This window comes from Kogia breviceps, chromosome 13 (assembly GCF_026419965.1).
Source record: "Kogia breviceps isolate mKogBre1 chromosome 13, mKogBre1 haplotype 1, whole genome shotgun sequence".
Classification (NCBI taxonomy): domain Eukaryota; kingdom Metazoa; phylum Chordata; class Mammalia; order Artiodactyla; family Physeteridae; genus Kogia; species Kogia breviceps.
The window spans coordinates 16,559,713-16,576,496 of record NC_081322.1 but is presented as its reverse complement, the minus strand read 5'-3'; the positions used below and the strand labels follow the sequence as shown (position 1 = coordinate 16,576,496).

The following is a 16,784-nucleotide window of genomic DNA, read 5'->3' as shown; positions in this document are numbered from 1 at the left end:
TTTGCCAAAGAAAGAGATTCATCCTCCCCAGATGCACAATACTCTGAGCTCAGCCCTGGAAGTAGTGCTATGTCCTTGAGCAAAATGGAGGTTCTGCCAATACCCTGATGATATTAAGTAATTCCTCTCTGGCATTAAAAAGAAAAATGTTTTGCTCAAATATAAGAATTCCTTGCCCTTTAATGTTTTAATGCATTTGGTCACTTGCACCTTCGTGTAGATCAGTTTCTCAGAATGCTATTCTCCTGAGAGGAAGGGCTGAGGGTGCATGTGATGGATAGAAGAAGGGAAGAGGAATGATGAGAAAAGTACAGTAAGTGCAGACAGAGAAGGAGACAGGTACTGAGAGGAACGTCTCCAAACTCCATTTGTCACCATGCAACATTCCAGTATTTCCTCTCATTCAAAGATGATGAAAAAAAATATCACAACAAAACCCATCAGTAAGTTTTACCACAAGTCCAGGTGTGCATAAACATGGCAAGCCATTGCTGGGTTCATCTCCTCTGCACATTCCATGAACATGTAAGTTGGAAAGGCAATCATAAAGTTCTTTCTCACAGGGACATCTTGATCTTCCTGTTAAATACAATAACAAAGCAGAGATTCAACTGTTAATAATAATAATAGTTGTAAGGAGAATAGCTTATATATATATACACACATATATACATAGTCTCAATTCAATTCTTAATAATAATAATAGTATAGAGACTAGAATATATACATGTATATAGTTTATATACACTCCTCTATTTTATAATTGTGCTAGGTATTTAATATAAATTGTTTCAATTATCTTTATAATCATTCTATCAAGTAGCTATTATTATTATCTCTATTTACTAGCTAGAAAAATTAAATTAAGAGAAGACAAATAATTTGCCCTAAAATCATACAGTGTGTAGAAATGGAAGCAAGTATATGTAAAATAAAGCTTCAGATTGTACCTTTGGTGCCATTCTACATTTAACATCTAAATTTCTTTAAATATTTACTTTGGAATAGATACGTAGAAGACAACAGAATAAACACACCCCATAATACCATTTAAAATGAATCTTAAATTCAAAGGAAAGCAATTACTACAAATGTATCAATATGAAATGTTTTCTTGTAATACTCATAGTGTTTTACAGTTAGTATTTCTTAAGCTGTAGTTCTAAGGAATACAAATATTATGTCTCTGTTCAGCTGACTATTGGCTGTAAGAATTCTCCTTAAACATGAGATCTAATTTTCCACACTAAAACACTGTGTGTTTGTCTTCTGTTTGACATTTTCCAGAATTTTAACATTAAACTAGCACCAACATTGCTAAGCTACACACACAATATCTGAGCTGTGGTTTACTAGGTGCATATTAGAAGCAGTGTGAAACCATTGATTCTTTCTTATGGGGCAACTATTTATAATAAATCAGTATGTTTAAGAACATGTTAACCTGAGTATATTATTCCACATAGGGATGAAAGGTCTACAGAAGCAGCTGTCGCTGCTCCTTGATGACCTATGTGAACTTTAAAGCAACTTTTTAAACCTGTCTATGTATTATCCCACAGCATTTAATCTGAACTCTGGCTAGTGGGAAATTCAGTCTTATTCTTGTTCCTACTTAGCAATATATTCTCACCATTATCCCTGATAAATTGTATGAGAACAATTAAATAAGTATTCTGGGGTGTTTAGAAATGATTTATGTGCAATGCCACATTATAAGAAGGAAAATAATAATGCAAGTTTAAGAGATTTGGGGGACTCAGACCAAAGTTAGAAGTAGCTGCCAAAAGACCGGTCCATGACTCTCGACTTCGTAATGTTCTGTCATGTAGTGAACAGATCCCGTGGGCATCTGTGTTCATCAGGCTATAGGAGGTGATTTAGGAAAAACATTTTTGGAGGGCTTATAAAAAGCCACCACAACCAGTCATTCACATGGTTGAATCTTACAAACATATTGTTTTGCATAACAGCAAATTCTGTAAAAACACTTACATTCTGATAACTGTCCCTATAAAAGTCAAATACACACAAACTTAATAACATCATTTAGAGATACCTACACATAAAATAAAATGCTACGGAACACTAAAGAGATGTTGAATATAAAATTCAGAATTGTTTCTGCAGGGTGGGAGATACTAATGTGCTCAGAGAGGGATATCGAGGAGGCTAAACTCATTGTTAATGCTATTTCTTGAAGCAAATGAGAGGTACACACGGTTTATTATATTATCTTGTAGAATAAATATACATTATACATTGCTTGTATATTCTTTTGATTGAATGAAACAGTCCACAATATGTTTTAAACAATTAAGGATAATAATGTAGTTTTCTTCTTCCTTCTAGTACTGTGAAGGATATTACACATCTAAACCGTAAGATAGGAACAGGGAAAGAAAAAGAGTTCACCAGACCAGTAAAAAGACAAGGGAAATTTTATTCAAGAGTATTACAATGAAAGAAAAAGACTATTGAATTAAGGGAGAGTGATGGAACACAACTGCACTGAACCAAATGTAGGTGGAAGTGTTTTCAAGTGCTGGGATGAGCGAGTGGAAAAATGCTGGTGAATATTGGTCTGGGGGTGTTGGTCAGTGTACTCAGGCCATCTGTGTGGCTAATGGTCACTCATTGACATTAGACACCCCCCTCCCTGGAGGGGAGAGAGGGGCACTGCCTCCTTCTATGGTTCCATCAAAGTGCTGACTCTCAGGTCCTTGAGAAAGACATTCCTGGGTTGTAAAATTGGCAAAGCCCGCAAGAAAGTTCCAACCTCAATGGGATGGAGAAGAAATTACAATTAGGAGTTTTCTAAAGTGAATGCTATAAAGAAAGAGAGAGTGTGCCCTGGAGTCATGAAGAAACCTGTCTAAACTTTAGTTAAGCTGAGGGGAACAGTAAGGATGTCTTGGTCAAAATCAAGAAAATAGGATAGAATAAAAGTTAGTAGGGGTACAGCTCAGGAAACAGAAATCACTCTAGGTTTCTAAGCAAAAGGGGCCTTAATAACAGAATAAGATGCTCCAAATTTATTAGAAGGAAGGGCTGTATGGGTCACTTCTAGAACCACAGATCTGACTCTCTTGGAGATGCCACCTCATTCGTAAGCAGGAACGTGAGAAGCATAAAATTTGCACTAGTTGAGGGAAGCTGGGTACCAAAGAGCTGCCACCACTACCTCCCCAGCTACCTCTCCCTGAAGCTGGTGACTCAACACCAAATCGCAGTCTTTCTGCCCTTCCTGAAACCTGCTTTTTAATACACAGTCAGTGATTCGATAGTGAAATCTGCTGTATAAAATCCCACATGTCCATGACCTTCTCCACCAGATGAAATTGCTGAGACACCCAGAAATTACCTCCATCATATCCTACAGATTTCAGGTATGTTTATATTGGTGGAACTCAATTTACTTTTACAATTTCAATTTCAAGGGAGTTTAGATATTGTAGTTTTTAATGTCCTTGCCTCTGTAGTACAGAAACCACAATAAACAGGAATGGGTGTTGAGTGTCAATCATACATATTGTGGGCAAAGAATGTCATCTGCCATATCAGTAAACAAAGTGTGTTACAGCCATTAAGCCAGCAGCCACTGTGGCCACCACCAACTGTGCACCTTGAGGGAATTCAGAATGGAGAAAACAGGATACAGGATTACTCTCTAGAAAACTAGATAGTTAAGGTGCATGTCAAAAAAATGATTTCAATAAGCCCAGACTCTGGTGTCTTCCCATACATAGAAAAGTGCTAAATCCATTAACCTAAGATGTCTGTGTTTTTCTTTAATTAATAGTAATCTTTTGATGTTCTGAATACCTGGTTTTTGTTGCAAAAACTCTTGTATATCCTGGCTCCTTCCTTTCCTCTTGGGAGCCGTCCCTCAGAGAGATCTGAGAGGCTGCCTCCTGGGCTTAAGTCCTCAGCAAGTCCACCGAATAAAACATGATACTCAATTCTTAGGCTGTGCTTTTTTTTCACTCAACACTATCAAAAATAAATAAGATAAATGTCCTTGTACTGGTGTGGACCAGAAAATGGAAACAGATTAAGGAACTATAAAACAGGCAAATTAAAATCCAGTAGGTAAGATTGAAAAAAGAAAAGCTCACAGAGATGAAGAAAACATCCTTTGCATCCCATATAGATTTGCTGTCCATTTGTAATAAAGTAACCAGATGCTAAAAAAATACTGTTTGGTGATGAAAATCAATAAACCAAAAGTTTTCATTAGCAATTCAGAAAAAGTGATCAAATCATTATGGTGTTAAACTCATAGTACTACTCTAATTATCTAGCATATGATAAAAATAAATGCTTATAGAATGAATGTTGTCAAATAATGCACATGTAAAACAAAGATGATTTTAGATGTCAAATTATAATAAAAATAACAAATTAGACTGATTTTTAAGATAATGCACAAAACAAATCTTTAAATATATCAATATACACAACTAGAGACACTGACCAGTTTTAACACTACCATTTTCTGCTATAAAATAGCAGTTATAATAGTTTGAGTTTATTAATGAAAATAAAAGTCACTATTTCAAAGATTTATATATTTTACTTTCATTTCATTTTCCCGCTCAGCACCAAGTGATTTTCATCTAATCTGGGGAAAATAAAACTAAACCTAAACTGAAAATAATTCTGCCTTACTAGTTAATATATTATGTAGTAATTGGATAACATAAATTAAGTTTGTCTCCTTTTCTTAGTCTAATTTTAGAATATATAAAATTGAGTTTTACATCTATATCTTCATGAAAATATAACAGTATATACTCTCAGATTAAAGATTATTTCACTTTTCATGGATCTTAATTAAAAGGAAAAATCATTCTATATCTCTTGTTCTAAATACAAAAGCCTCTCCCTGACTTAATAATTGTGAACATGGGTGGCAGATAGTATATGTATTTGTTTCTCAGTTTTCTTGTCCCAAGGACAATGCAGCTTTTCTGCTTCAAAATGAATAATGTTATTTTAAGGGCAAAATATGTGTCTGCAGTTTATATCATTACCTATACAAACACGACCACACCCCTCCTGAGTATAAAAAGTGTCTGGGCACAGCGACTGCCCCACGGATTGAGAACAAGTCCGGGAGGAGCATTCACATTTGCAATACAGAGATTTTTCCAACTGTCAGCTTGCTCATAATGGTAAACTTACTGAGTGGTAAACATTTTTATGTAACACTATAAATGGGAGTACTTAGGCCAAAACATAAGTGCATTTTATTTTGTAAAATAATCTGAATATTTGTATTGATACTTCAGTGGAAATGAGCTCACTGGTCATTGGATTTACTGCCTATGCAGACGATGAGCTCTGTGATCAATACTGTCTTGCACCTGGACAAAGACCTCATGCAGAGAGGGTGGGTGAGGTCTGAGATCCAACCTGTGCTCCACTCGTCAGACACTGCCCCTTCTTAGCCTGGAGGGAAGGGTATCTGCCTAGGGAGAGGGAGAGGAAGAGGGCCCCATGCTAATTATGGCCCTTCATGGACCAGAATCACAATCGGACTGTACTTTTCCAAGATGTGCTGAACACAACTTCTCAGATGGGGTTTCCTGGAACAAAACTAAAGAACAGAGTCTTCTAACCTACTTATAACCAGTTTAAATTTCAGTTATGTTTTGCAGATTCATGTGGTGAGGAAACCGACATTTAATTTTTCAAATTTTGTTCTGTTCAGAAAGTCACAGGAGTCAAGCAGTTGTTTGACTACAATGAAGAAGGAAGGGAGAAAAAAGACAAAAGTCACAAACCTTGAGGTGCAGCTGGAGGAGGCACCCAAGATGACAACCATGGAGAAAGAGCTGTTACATGAAGACAAGAAAATTCTGAAAATTGGCCACATGATGTGAATTTAAGGAAGACTTCCACAACTGATAAGAGTAAAAAATGGCTATAATTTATGATACTTAACTAATTTAAGGATAGAAGTAAATACCTAGGGAAGGTAGGTTTCCATCCAGAAGTATGTAAGGTAAGACTAATGACCTGATTTAGACCAGAGCATAAGAAAGAATTACCAACATGATTTAAAGCTGGTTTCCTCCATGGATGAGAGAGATGAGTGGACCTATATAAACCAAATAAGTCAGCAGTTGTGTTTTTCTGTGCCATTTCGGAGTAGGCAAATTGCTATTAACTACTCAGTAAAGTGTTAAGTTCTCAGTTTTTGCTTATGGAAGCTTTATTGGAGCTAATCAGAGAGATCTGGAGGGACCCCCTTCCTGAGAAATCTCACAGTGGTTAGAATTGCTAACATCCAGATTAAGCGATTAAGCTGCCACACACTGATGGACAGTGTCTTTTTGTCAAGGTCTTTTGTTTTTTTGGATGGTTGTCCATTTGATTTTTTAAAAAAATTTTCATAAGAACATTTAACATGATATGTATCCTTTTAAAAGAAATTTAAGTATACGATGCAGTGCTATTAACTATAGGTACATTGTTGTAGAGCAGGGTTCTGGAACTTACTCATCCTGCATAATTGAAACTTTATGGGAAGTTGCTATTCAGTGCAGGCCCTTTTTGGAGAACATAAGAAATGAGGGTACAGCACCAGGCCAGACTTCCTGATTGTGAATTTCAGTTTTGCCACTAATATTATACAGGGGATTACCCAAAGACTCTGGGACTACATTTCCTCATGGGAAAAATGAGAAGAAAAAAATACCTTCTTCACAAGGTCTTTATGAAAACTGAATAAGTGAGTACATGTAAAATAGCAGGGTGCCCATGCACTAATATTGTTATTGTTACTATAATTAGTATTATCTAAACAAATATGTGCTCAAGGCCTCCCACATTTGGCTTTCAACACCTGAAATTCAGAATATGACAGAAAGAAAAACTCAACAACAGGGAGAATTTTCAAGGATAAAATGATGAAGAAAAAATCAGACTCCTATCAAAATGAATTCATGTTGGGGGTGAGGAAAGGACTGACAACACAGTGGCGGCATGAGCACATTGTGAGGGCAGTGGCCACATGACTGGCTGTGGTGGTACTTACACAATTTTACACATTTATAAAAACTATAGAACTGCCTGTCAGAGAGTGAATTTCAAGATACAAATTAGGAAAAATACTGAAAAAAAGAAAAACCAGCAACAGCTAACTATGTTATTAAAGATAATGAGGAAAGAAGAAAAAAAGATGAGGAAAGATTGAAGGGTGACTTGCAAGCATGAGATTATTCCTTAAATAACTTCAGAAGTAGGAAGTGCTGGTGTGGTTAAGAGGCCTGGCTGGAGAGAGCCCTTGGGAGGGGACAGGGGTGTGAGAGGGTATCCATAGCACTTTCTAATAATTCATCTGTTTCTTTTGTTGCTTACAAGGTATGTGCTCTTGTGACTTGGCTGTGAAGAATCTAAGCAGAAATAGAGACACAGATGTAGAGAACAAACGTATGGACACCAAGGGGGGAAAATGGCGGGGGAGGGGTGGTGGTGGGATGAATTGGGAGATTGGGATTGACATGCATACACTAACATGTATAAAATAGATAACTAATAAGAGAGAATATTAATTATAAATTATTTATAATAAATATAAATATGTATTGGTTATAAAAATAAATTAAATAAAATTCAAATATTAAAAATAATAATAATATATTTTTTAAAAGGATGGAGTGGTGGCCATGAGGATTTTGCTTAGTGCAGGTCTATAGCAAGTATTCAGTGAAGGACAGCTATTGGTATTGTTATTTAATCAAACAGCTTGTACCAACCGTGATAACTCCTTCCATTTTGAGAAATTTTAAAATAAATCTGCTTTATATGGGGGGAAAAAAAAACAGAATCTAAGTCTTAAACCAAAAGTACCTCAAAAGCAAGTTCTGAGTTATCACCCAACAAGGCAGATGGGTGTTATTTTTGAGGGCTTTAATTTCTACAGTGGACCTGATGGGCAACATTCAGAACAGGACTTTGTTTGATGCTGCAGCTGCTTCAGAAGGGCCCCAGGCCTCAAGTAAATCTGAAACAAGTGGAATCTTCACCTGGAGCATCAAAACTAATCTATCAACATAAAAAATGGAACTAGCAATTATAAGATATGTATTGATAGAGATGAACTGGTTTGCAAAGCAGAAATAGAGACACAGATGTAGAGAACAATGTATTGACACAAAAGGGAGAAAGTGGGTGTGGCGGGTGGTGATGGGATGAATTGCGATTGACGTATATACACTAGTATGTGCAAAATAGGTAACTAATAAGAAAACTGCTGTATATAAAAATAAATAAATAAAATAAAATTCAAAAATAATAAAGTTGGATGTAAGGAGTGTCAGGAAATAAGGTTGGAGAATTTAAAATATATATATTTTTGTCAATGTCTGATCATTTAAAACTGTTAGATAACCACCTTAAGCAATGCATATAATCCTATGAAAGCAGTTAAGAAACAAAACAAGTATTAAAGTCATTTTTACCGTATCACCATTTTTCTAGATTCCATATATATGTGTAAATATACTATATTTGCTTTTCTTTTTCTGACTTAACTTCACTCTGTATGACAGTCTCTAAGTCCATCCATGTCTCTACAAATGACCCAGTTCATTCCTTTTTATGGCTGAGTAATATTCCATTGTATACATGCACCACATTGTCTGTATCCATTCATCTGTCCATGGGCATTTAGGTCACTTCCATTACCTGGCTATTGTAAATAGTGCTGCAGTGAACATTAGGGTGCATGTGTATTTTTGAATTATGGTTTTCTCTGGATATATGCCCAGGAGTGGTATTGCTGGGTCATATGGTAATTCTATTTTTAGTTTCTTAAGGAACCTCCATACTGTTCTCCATAGTGGCTGTATCAATTTACATTCCCACTAACAGTGCCAGAGGATTCCCTTTTCTCCACACCCTCTCCAGCATTTGTTGTTTGTAGATTTTCTGATGATGCCCATTCTAATAAATGTGAGATGATATCTCATTGTAATTTTGATTTTCATTTCTCTAATGATTAGTGATGTTGAGCATCCTTTCATGTGTTTGTTGGAGATCTGTATATCTTCTTTGCAGAAATGTCTATTTAGGTCTTCTGCCCACTTTTGTATTGGGTTATTTAATTTTTTGATATTGAGCTACATGAGCTGCTTGTATATTTTGGAGATTAATCCTTTGTCAGTTGCTTCTTTTGCAAATATTTTCTCCCTTTCTGAGGGTTGTTTTTTTTCTTGTTTATGGTTTCCTTACATGAGCTGCTTGTATATTTTGGAGATTAATCCTTTGTCAGTTGCTTCTTTTGCAAATATTTTCTCCCTTTCTGAGGGTTGTTTTTTTGTCTTGTTTATGGTTTCCTTTTCTTTGCAAAAACTTTTAAGTTTAATTAGATCTTTTTTTTTTTTTTTTTTTTTTTTTTTTTTTTTTTTTTGTGGTATGTGGGCCTCTTACTGTTGTGGCCTCTCCCATTGCGGAGCACAGGCTCCGGATGCGCAGGCTCAGCGGCCATGGCTTATGGGCCCAGCCGCTCCGTGGCATGTGGGATCTTCCCGGACCGGGGCACAAACCTGTGTCCCCTGCAGCGGCAGGCAGATTCTCAACTACTGCGCCACCAGGGAAGCCCTAATTAGATCTTTGTGTTTATTTTTATTTTTATTTTCATTACTCTAGGAGGTGGGTCAAAGATTTTGTTGTGATTTATGTCTTAGAGTGTTCTGCCTATGCTTTCCTCTAAGCGTTTTTTGGTGTCTTGTCTTACATTTAGGTCTTTAATCCATTTTGAGTTTATGTTTGTGAGTAGTGTTAGGGAGTGTTCTAATTTCATTATTTTCCATGTAGCTTTCCAGTTTTCCCAGCCCCACTTATTGAAGAGGCTGTCTTTTCTCTATTGTATATCCTTGCTTACTTTGTCATAGATTAGTTGGCTATAGGTGCATGGGTTTATTTCTGGGCTTTCTATCCTGTTTCATTGATCTATATTTCTGTTTTTTTGCCAGTACCATATTATCTTGATTACTGTAGCTTTGTAGTGTCATCTGAAGTCATGGAGTCTGATTCCTCCAGCTCCATTTTTTTCCCTCAGGATTGCCTTGGCTATTTGGGGTCTTTTGTGTCTGCATACAAATTTTAAGATTTTTTGTTCTAGTTCTGTAAAAAATGCCATGAGTAATTTGATAGGGATTGCATTGAATCTGTAGATTGCTTTGGGTAGTATAGTCATTTTCATAATATTGATTCTTCCAATCCAAGAACATGGTATATATCTCCATCTGTTTGTTTCACCTTTGATTTCTTTCACCAGTGTCTTGTAGTTTTCTGCATTCAGGTTTCTTTTTCTCCTTAGGTAGGTTTATTCCTAGGTATTTTATTCTTTTTGTTGCAATGGTGAATGTGATTGTTTCATTAATTTCTTTTTCTGATTTTTGTTGTTAGTGTATAGGAATGCAAAAGATTTCTGTGCATTAATTTTGTATCCTGCAACTTTACCAATTCATTGATTAATTAGCTCTAGTAGTCTTTTGGTGGCATCTTTAGGATTATCCATGTATAGTATCATGTCATCCATGATAGTGACAGGTTTATGTCTTTTCCAATTTGTATTCCTTTTATTTCTTTTTCTCCTCTGATTGCTGTGGCTAATACTTCCAAAACTATGTTGAATAATAGTGGTGAGAATAGACATCCTGTTATGTTCCTGATCATAGAGGAAATGCTTTCCTCTAAGTTTTTCACCTTTGAGAATGATGTTTACTGTGGATTTGTCATATATGGCCTTTATTATGTTGAGGTAGGTTTCGTCTATGCCCACTTTCTGGAGAGTTTTTATCATAAATCATTGTTGAATTTTGTCAAAATCTTTTTTTGCATCTACTGAGATGATCACAGGGTTTTTAGTCTTCAATTTGTTAATATGGTGTATCACGTTAAGTGGTTTGCATATATTGAAGAGTCCTTGCATCCCTGGGATAAATCCCACTTGATCATGGTGTATGATTCTTTTAATGTGCTGTTGGATTCTGTTTGCTAGTATTTGTTGAGGATTTTTGCATTATCTTCATCAGTGATATTGGTCTGTAACTTTCTTTTTTTTTTATAGTATCTTTGGTATCAGGGTGATGGTGGTCTCGTAGAATGAGTTTGGGAGTGTTCCTTTCTCTGCAATTTTTTGGAAGCGTTTGAGAAGGATGGGTGTTAGCTCTTCTCTAAATGTTTGATAAAGTTCACCTGTGAAGCCATCTGGCCCTGGACTTTTGTTTGTTGGAAGATTTTAAATCACAGTTTCAATTTCATTGCTTGTGATTGGTCTGTTCATGTTTTCTATTTCTTCCTGGTTTAATCTTGGAAGGTTATACCTTTCTTAGAATCTGTCCATTTCTTCTAGGCTGTCCATTTTATTGGCATAGAGTTGCTGTAGTAGTCTCTTATGATGCTTTGTATTTCTGTGGTGGTGTCCAACGTAACTTCATCTTTTTCATTTCTAATTTTTTTGATTTGAGTACTCTCCCTCATTTTCTTGATGATTCTGACTAAAGGTTTGTCAATTTTGTTTATCTTCTCAAAGAACCAGCTTTTAGTTTTATTGATCTTTGCTATTGTTTTCTTTGTTTCTATTTCATTTATTTCTGCTCTGATCTTTATGATTCCTTTCCTTCTACTAACTTTGGAGTTTGTTTGTTCTTCTTTCTCTAGTTTCTTTAGGTGTAAGATTAGATTGTTTGAGATTTTTCTTGTTTCTTCAGGTAGCATTGTGTTGCTATAAACTTCCTTCTTACAACATCTTTTGCTGCATCCCATAGGTTTTGGATTGTCATGTTTTCATTGTCATTTGTCTCTAGGTATATTTTAATTTCCTCTTTGATTTTGTCAGAGATCCCTTGGTTATTTAGTGAAGTATTGTTTAGCCTCCATGTATTTGTGCTTTTTATGTTTTTTCCTTGTAATTTATTTCTAATCTCATAGTGTTGTGGTCAGAAAAGATGCTTGATAGGATTTCAATTTTCTTAAATTTACTGAGGCTTGATTTGTGACCCAAGATGTGATCTATCCTGGAGAATGTTCCATGTGCCCCTGAGAAGAAAGTTTAATCTGCTGTTTTCAGATGGAATGTCCTATAAATATCAATTACATCTATCTGGTCTATTGTGTCTTTTACAGCTTGTGTTTCCTTATTAATATTCTGTCTGGATGATCTGTCCATTGGTGTTAGTGAGGTGTCAAAGTCCCCTATTATTATTGTGTTACTGTTGATTTCCTCTTTTATAGCTGTTAGCATTTCCCTTATGTATTGAGGTGCTCCTATGTTGAGTGCATAGATATTTATAATAGTTATATCTTCTTCTTGGATTGATCCTTTTATCATTATGTAGTGTCCTTTCTTGTCTCTTGTAAGACTCTATTTTAAATCTATTTTATCTGATATGAGTATTGCAAGTCCAGGTTTCTTTGATTTCCATTTGCATGAAATATCTTTGTCTATCCCCTCACTTTCAGTCTGTATGTATCCCTTGGTCTGAAGTGGGTCTCTTGTTGAGAGCATATATATATGGGTCTTGTTTTTGTATCCATTGAACTAGCCTGTGTCTTTTGGTTGGAGAATTTAATCCATTCACATTCAAGGCAATTATCGATATGTTTATTCCTATTACCATTTTCTTATTTGTTTTGGGTTTGGTTTTATACGTTCCTTCCTTCTTTTATGTGTCCTACTTAGAGAAGTTCCTATAGCAGTTGTTGTAGAGCTGGTTTGGTGATGCTGAATTACCTTCGCTTTTGCTTGTCTGTAAAGCTTTTATTTCCCCATCAAATCTGAATGAGATCATTGTCGTGTAGAGTCATTGTGGTTGTAGTTTCTTCCCTTACATCACTTTAAATATATGGTGCCATTCCCTTCTGGCTTCTAGAGTTTCTGCTGAGAAATCAGTTGTTAACCTTATGGGAGTTCCCTTGTATTTTATTTGTTGCTTTTCCCTTGTTGTTTTTAATAATTTGTCTTTAATTTTTGTCAACTTGATTACTCTGTGTCTTGTCATGTTTCTCCTTGAGTTTATCCTTTATGGGACTCTGCACTCCCTGGACATGGCTGGCTCTTTCCTTTCCTTGTTAGGGAAGTTTTCTGCTATAATCACTTCATATATTTTCTCAGGTCCTTTCTCTCTCTCTCTTCTCCTTCTGGGACCCCTATTATGTGAATGTTTTTGCGTTTAATATTGTCCCAGAGTTCTCTTAGGCTGTCTTCATTTCTTTTAATTCTTTTTTCTTTAATCTGTTCTGCAGCAGTGATTTCCACCATTCTGTCTTCCAGGTAACTTATCCATTCTTCTGCCTCAGTTATGCTGCTATTTGTTCCTTCTAGTGTAGTTTTCATTTAGTTATTGTATTGCTCATCTCTGTTTGTTTGTTCTTTAATTCTTCTAAGTGTTTGTTGTTTAATTCTTCTAGGTCTTTGTTAAACATTTCTTACATCTTTTTGATCTTTGTCTCCATTCTTTTTCTGAGGTCCTGGATCATCTTCACTATCATTTTTTGAATTCTTTATCTAGAAGGTTGCCTATCTCCACTTCATTTAGTTGTTTCTTGGGGGTTTTATCTTGTTCCTTCATCTGGTACATAGTCCTCTGCCTTTTCATTTTGTCTATCTTTCTATGAATGTGATTTTCGTTCCACAATCTGCAGGATTGTAGTTCTTGCTTCTGCTGTCTGAAAAGATTTTTTTGGGGAAAAGCAAAAGCTTTTAAATGGTATTTATTTATTCTATCAGAGCATTGTAAACTTTATTCTACTTCTTCTATTTGTAAGAATTATTGGCTTTTATTCTCTCTGGGGAGTCAAATAACTAGGATCCCAGAAATCTGGGGTATCCACAAGCTCTCTTTAGTCTTCTCTGGGGTTTGTAAATAGTGAGAATTCTTTTTTAGGGACCATAAATATCCCCCACATATATTCTTTTGAGATTAATATTGCTCAAGGAAATTCATGTATTCAACATTTTTTGGGGTGGATGAAACTAAATTTTGAAGGTAAGATGAGTGATAGAAGTCACCGGTAGAAAGCAACAAATCTGAAAGTTTAGAAAACTAAAGGAAAGACAGGGAAGAAGATTCCTGGACACAGTTGTTTAAATCAGTATACAGTTAAAGATAATATGAGCAAAGGCAGAAATGACCCAAAAGTTGTTAATAAAAAAGTTCCCCTTGAATAAAATCAGTTCACCCAACTTGTCCATTTCTGTACTGATGATCATTGGCAGTAATAATAATGTAAATATTAATGAGCCAACTTTTACAAAGGACTTGTGCACCAGGCACAATGGATACAGATAAAGATCAAGAATTTGAAGCTTACATAAATTTTGAAAATACCTGTAGTGAGATAGCATTATCTAAGCACCAGGATTTCTTGCTGATAGCCAACAGGATTGATTACTAGTATCACAGAACAATGATTTCATATTTTTTAAGTGTGATCATCACTTAGAAGCTGGTTGATAGTCAACAACATTATTGGTGAGTTAATTGTCAAAATTGTATTGTACAAACACACATATACAATACACATATATAAATACATATATTTTGTAAATAAATATGACATTTGCATGATCATTACTTTTTCATAATTACCTTGTTGACATTTGCAAATATATCCATTGATGTGATCCTCACAGTTCACACCATTTAGACATGGTGATGAAGAATTTTCATTTATGTTAATTTCACAAAATTTCCCAGAAAATCCAGGGAGACATCTAAGAAAGAAAAGTGAAAAATACATACCTCTATATAATACCCATGAGTCCATATTGTAGAGTTAATATTTGCCAAATTAAGAATAAAATTAAGGACATGAAGTAGTCATTTATTATCAACCACTATTTATTAGTAGTTGATTTATGAGAGATAATTTGATGGATATCTATTAGTATTTTCAGTGAAATTAAGGCTGATTGATCTAAAAGCAACCATAGCCAGAAAAAAATAGGGAAAATAAAAAGACTCAGGCATCACAGAGCTAAATCACTGAAGACTTTACTCGTTCCATTCTATTTTAAACATATATAGCTTGGTATATACATATGTGTGCATGAATGCATGTATGAATGTACTATAAAATACCTATACCTATACTATAGAAAATATTGACTAAGGTTGATTACAGGATAGTCAGTAAACTTTTAAAATAGGGGTAAGCTTGATAATTATATATAGTGTTTCACCAATATTTAAATATAAAATGATTCCTTAGTGATCTGTTTTAGCCAAAAACCTGACCACATTTAATTTATAAAATAAGTAATTTTAAATTTAGCATGTAACTGAAACTTATATAGAATACATTATAGCATTTAAAATATTGGTTGTGCTTATCCTTAGTTTGATAGAAATATCACCTTTCACCTTGGAATTCCCTCATTCAGATGTGTTTTCAGAGATCCAACCACATGTAGTTGGGAACCTGCCTTGAGGGAATAGAAAGGAGTGAACTGTGGCCCCCCAAAACAGTACATTTAAGTCCTAACACTCATTACCTGTGAAAGACCTTATTTGGAAAAACGGTCTTTGCAGATGCAATTAAGGATCTTGAGATGACATCACAGTGAATTAACTGGGTGGGTCCTAAATCCAAAGACAAGTGTTCTTATAAAGAGAAGACACAGGGACACAGAGGAAAGAAGGTCATGTAAACAAGGAGGAAGAGATTGGTGTCATGCAGCCCCAAGACAGGGAACACATGAACCTTCTAGAAGCTTCAAAAGTAAGATTGTTAATATATATGTATAGTGTTCAATGTTCATAACAGTTACATATTTACTGAATGCCTGCAACATGAGAGGTCTTTCAAAACAGCTAAATATAAACATATAGGTATATATAATATATGTACATGTATTTGCACTCACTGCCACTGCCCAGAATCATGAGAGAGTTTGTACCCCATATAGCTTGCCAGGAAAAAAAATCAAAATTCAGAGAATGGCTTCTATTGAATGTATATGACTTTTGCACCATTGTAAAGTCAAAAAATCGTTAAGTCCACCATCATAATTTGGGCACCGTCTTTACTTGAAACTGCCAAATTTAAATTTTAAAAAGTCAAAGATAACTTTGTGTGTGCCTATATATATATATATATATATATATATAGTGTGTGTGTACATATGTGTGTATATATAGGATGTATATACATATATAGACAGGATGCATAGTTTATACTAGTGTCTCTAACACCTCCTGAGAGAGTGTGGCCTTGCTGACACCTTGATTTTGGATTTCTGGTCTCCATAGCTGTGACCAAATACATTTCTGTTGTTTTAAGCCACCAAATTTGTGGTAATTTGTTACACCATCCCTAGGAAACAAATACAGAAACTGACATTAGTGTCTGTGTCTGCTCATGCAATTCCTCTCCATACTTTCTTTTGGGATAACATTATACAAACCACTTAGATGTCAGTTGTCAAACCATGGTCCAGGAACTAATAGAGGATCTACAAACATTGATTAAAGTGAAAAGTTCATGACAGTTACATATTTACTGAATGCCTACAACACTGCAAGTAGTTCAAATGACTGACACATGATGTGTGAGGGCACAGTCTGGGGTGATGTTGGTGAAAAAGGAAAAATTAATAAACAGAGGTTAAGAAAATTATATAATTTTGGATCACAATTTTTACAGTAGCTAATAAACTGAAAACTTATTCACCAGTAATGTTTCTAAGGTCACAGCACTAGCAAATTGCACAGGTGGAATTTTTTTCTTAAATTTTATTAGAGTATAATTGATTTACAATATCA

At 35.1% G+C, this 16,784-nt stretch overlaps 1 protein-coding gene across 1 annotated transcript in view; it reads right to left on the bottom strand.

Annotated features, from left to right (window-relative positions):
• Positions 1-16,784, bottom strand: part of EYS (eyes shut homolog) — a 1,724,957-nt gene that overhangs the window by 903,715 nt on the left and 804,458 nt on the right. The window contains exons 20-21 of the mRNA XM_059083021.1: positions 14,610-14,734; positions 455-579 (exon numbers count right to left, since the gene is read on the bottom strand). Coding sequence (XP_058939004.1) covers positions 455-579; positions 14,610-14,734 — 250 coding nt within the window. The remainder of the gene's footprint in view (positions 1-454; positions 580-14,609; positions 14,735-16,784) is intronic.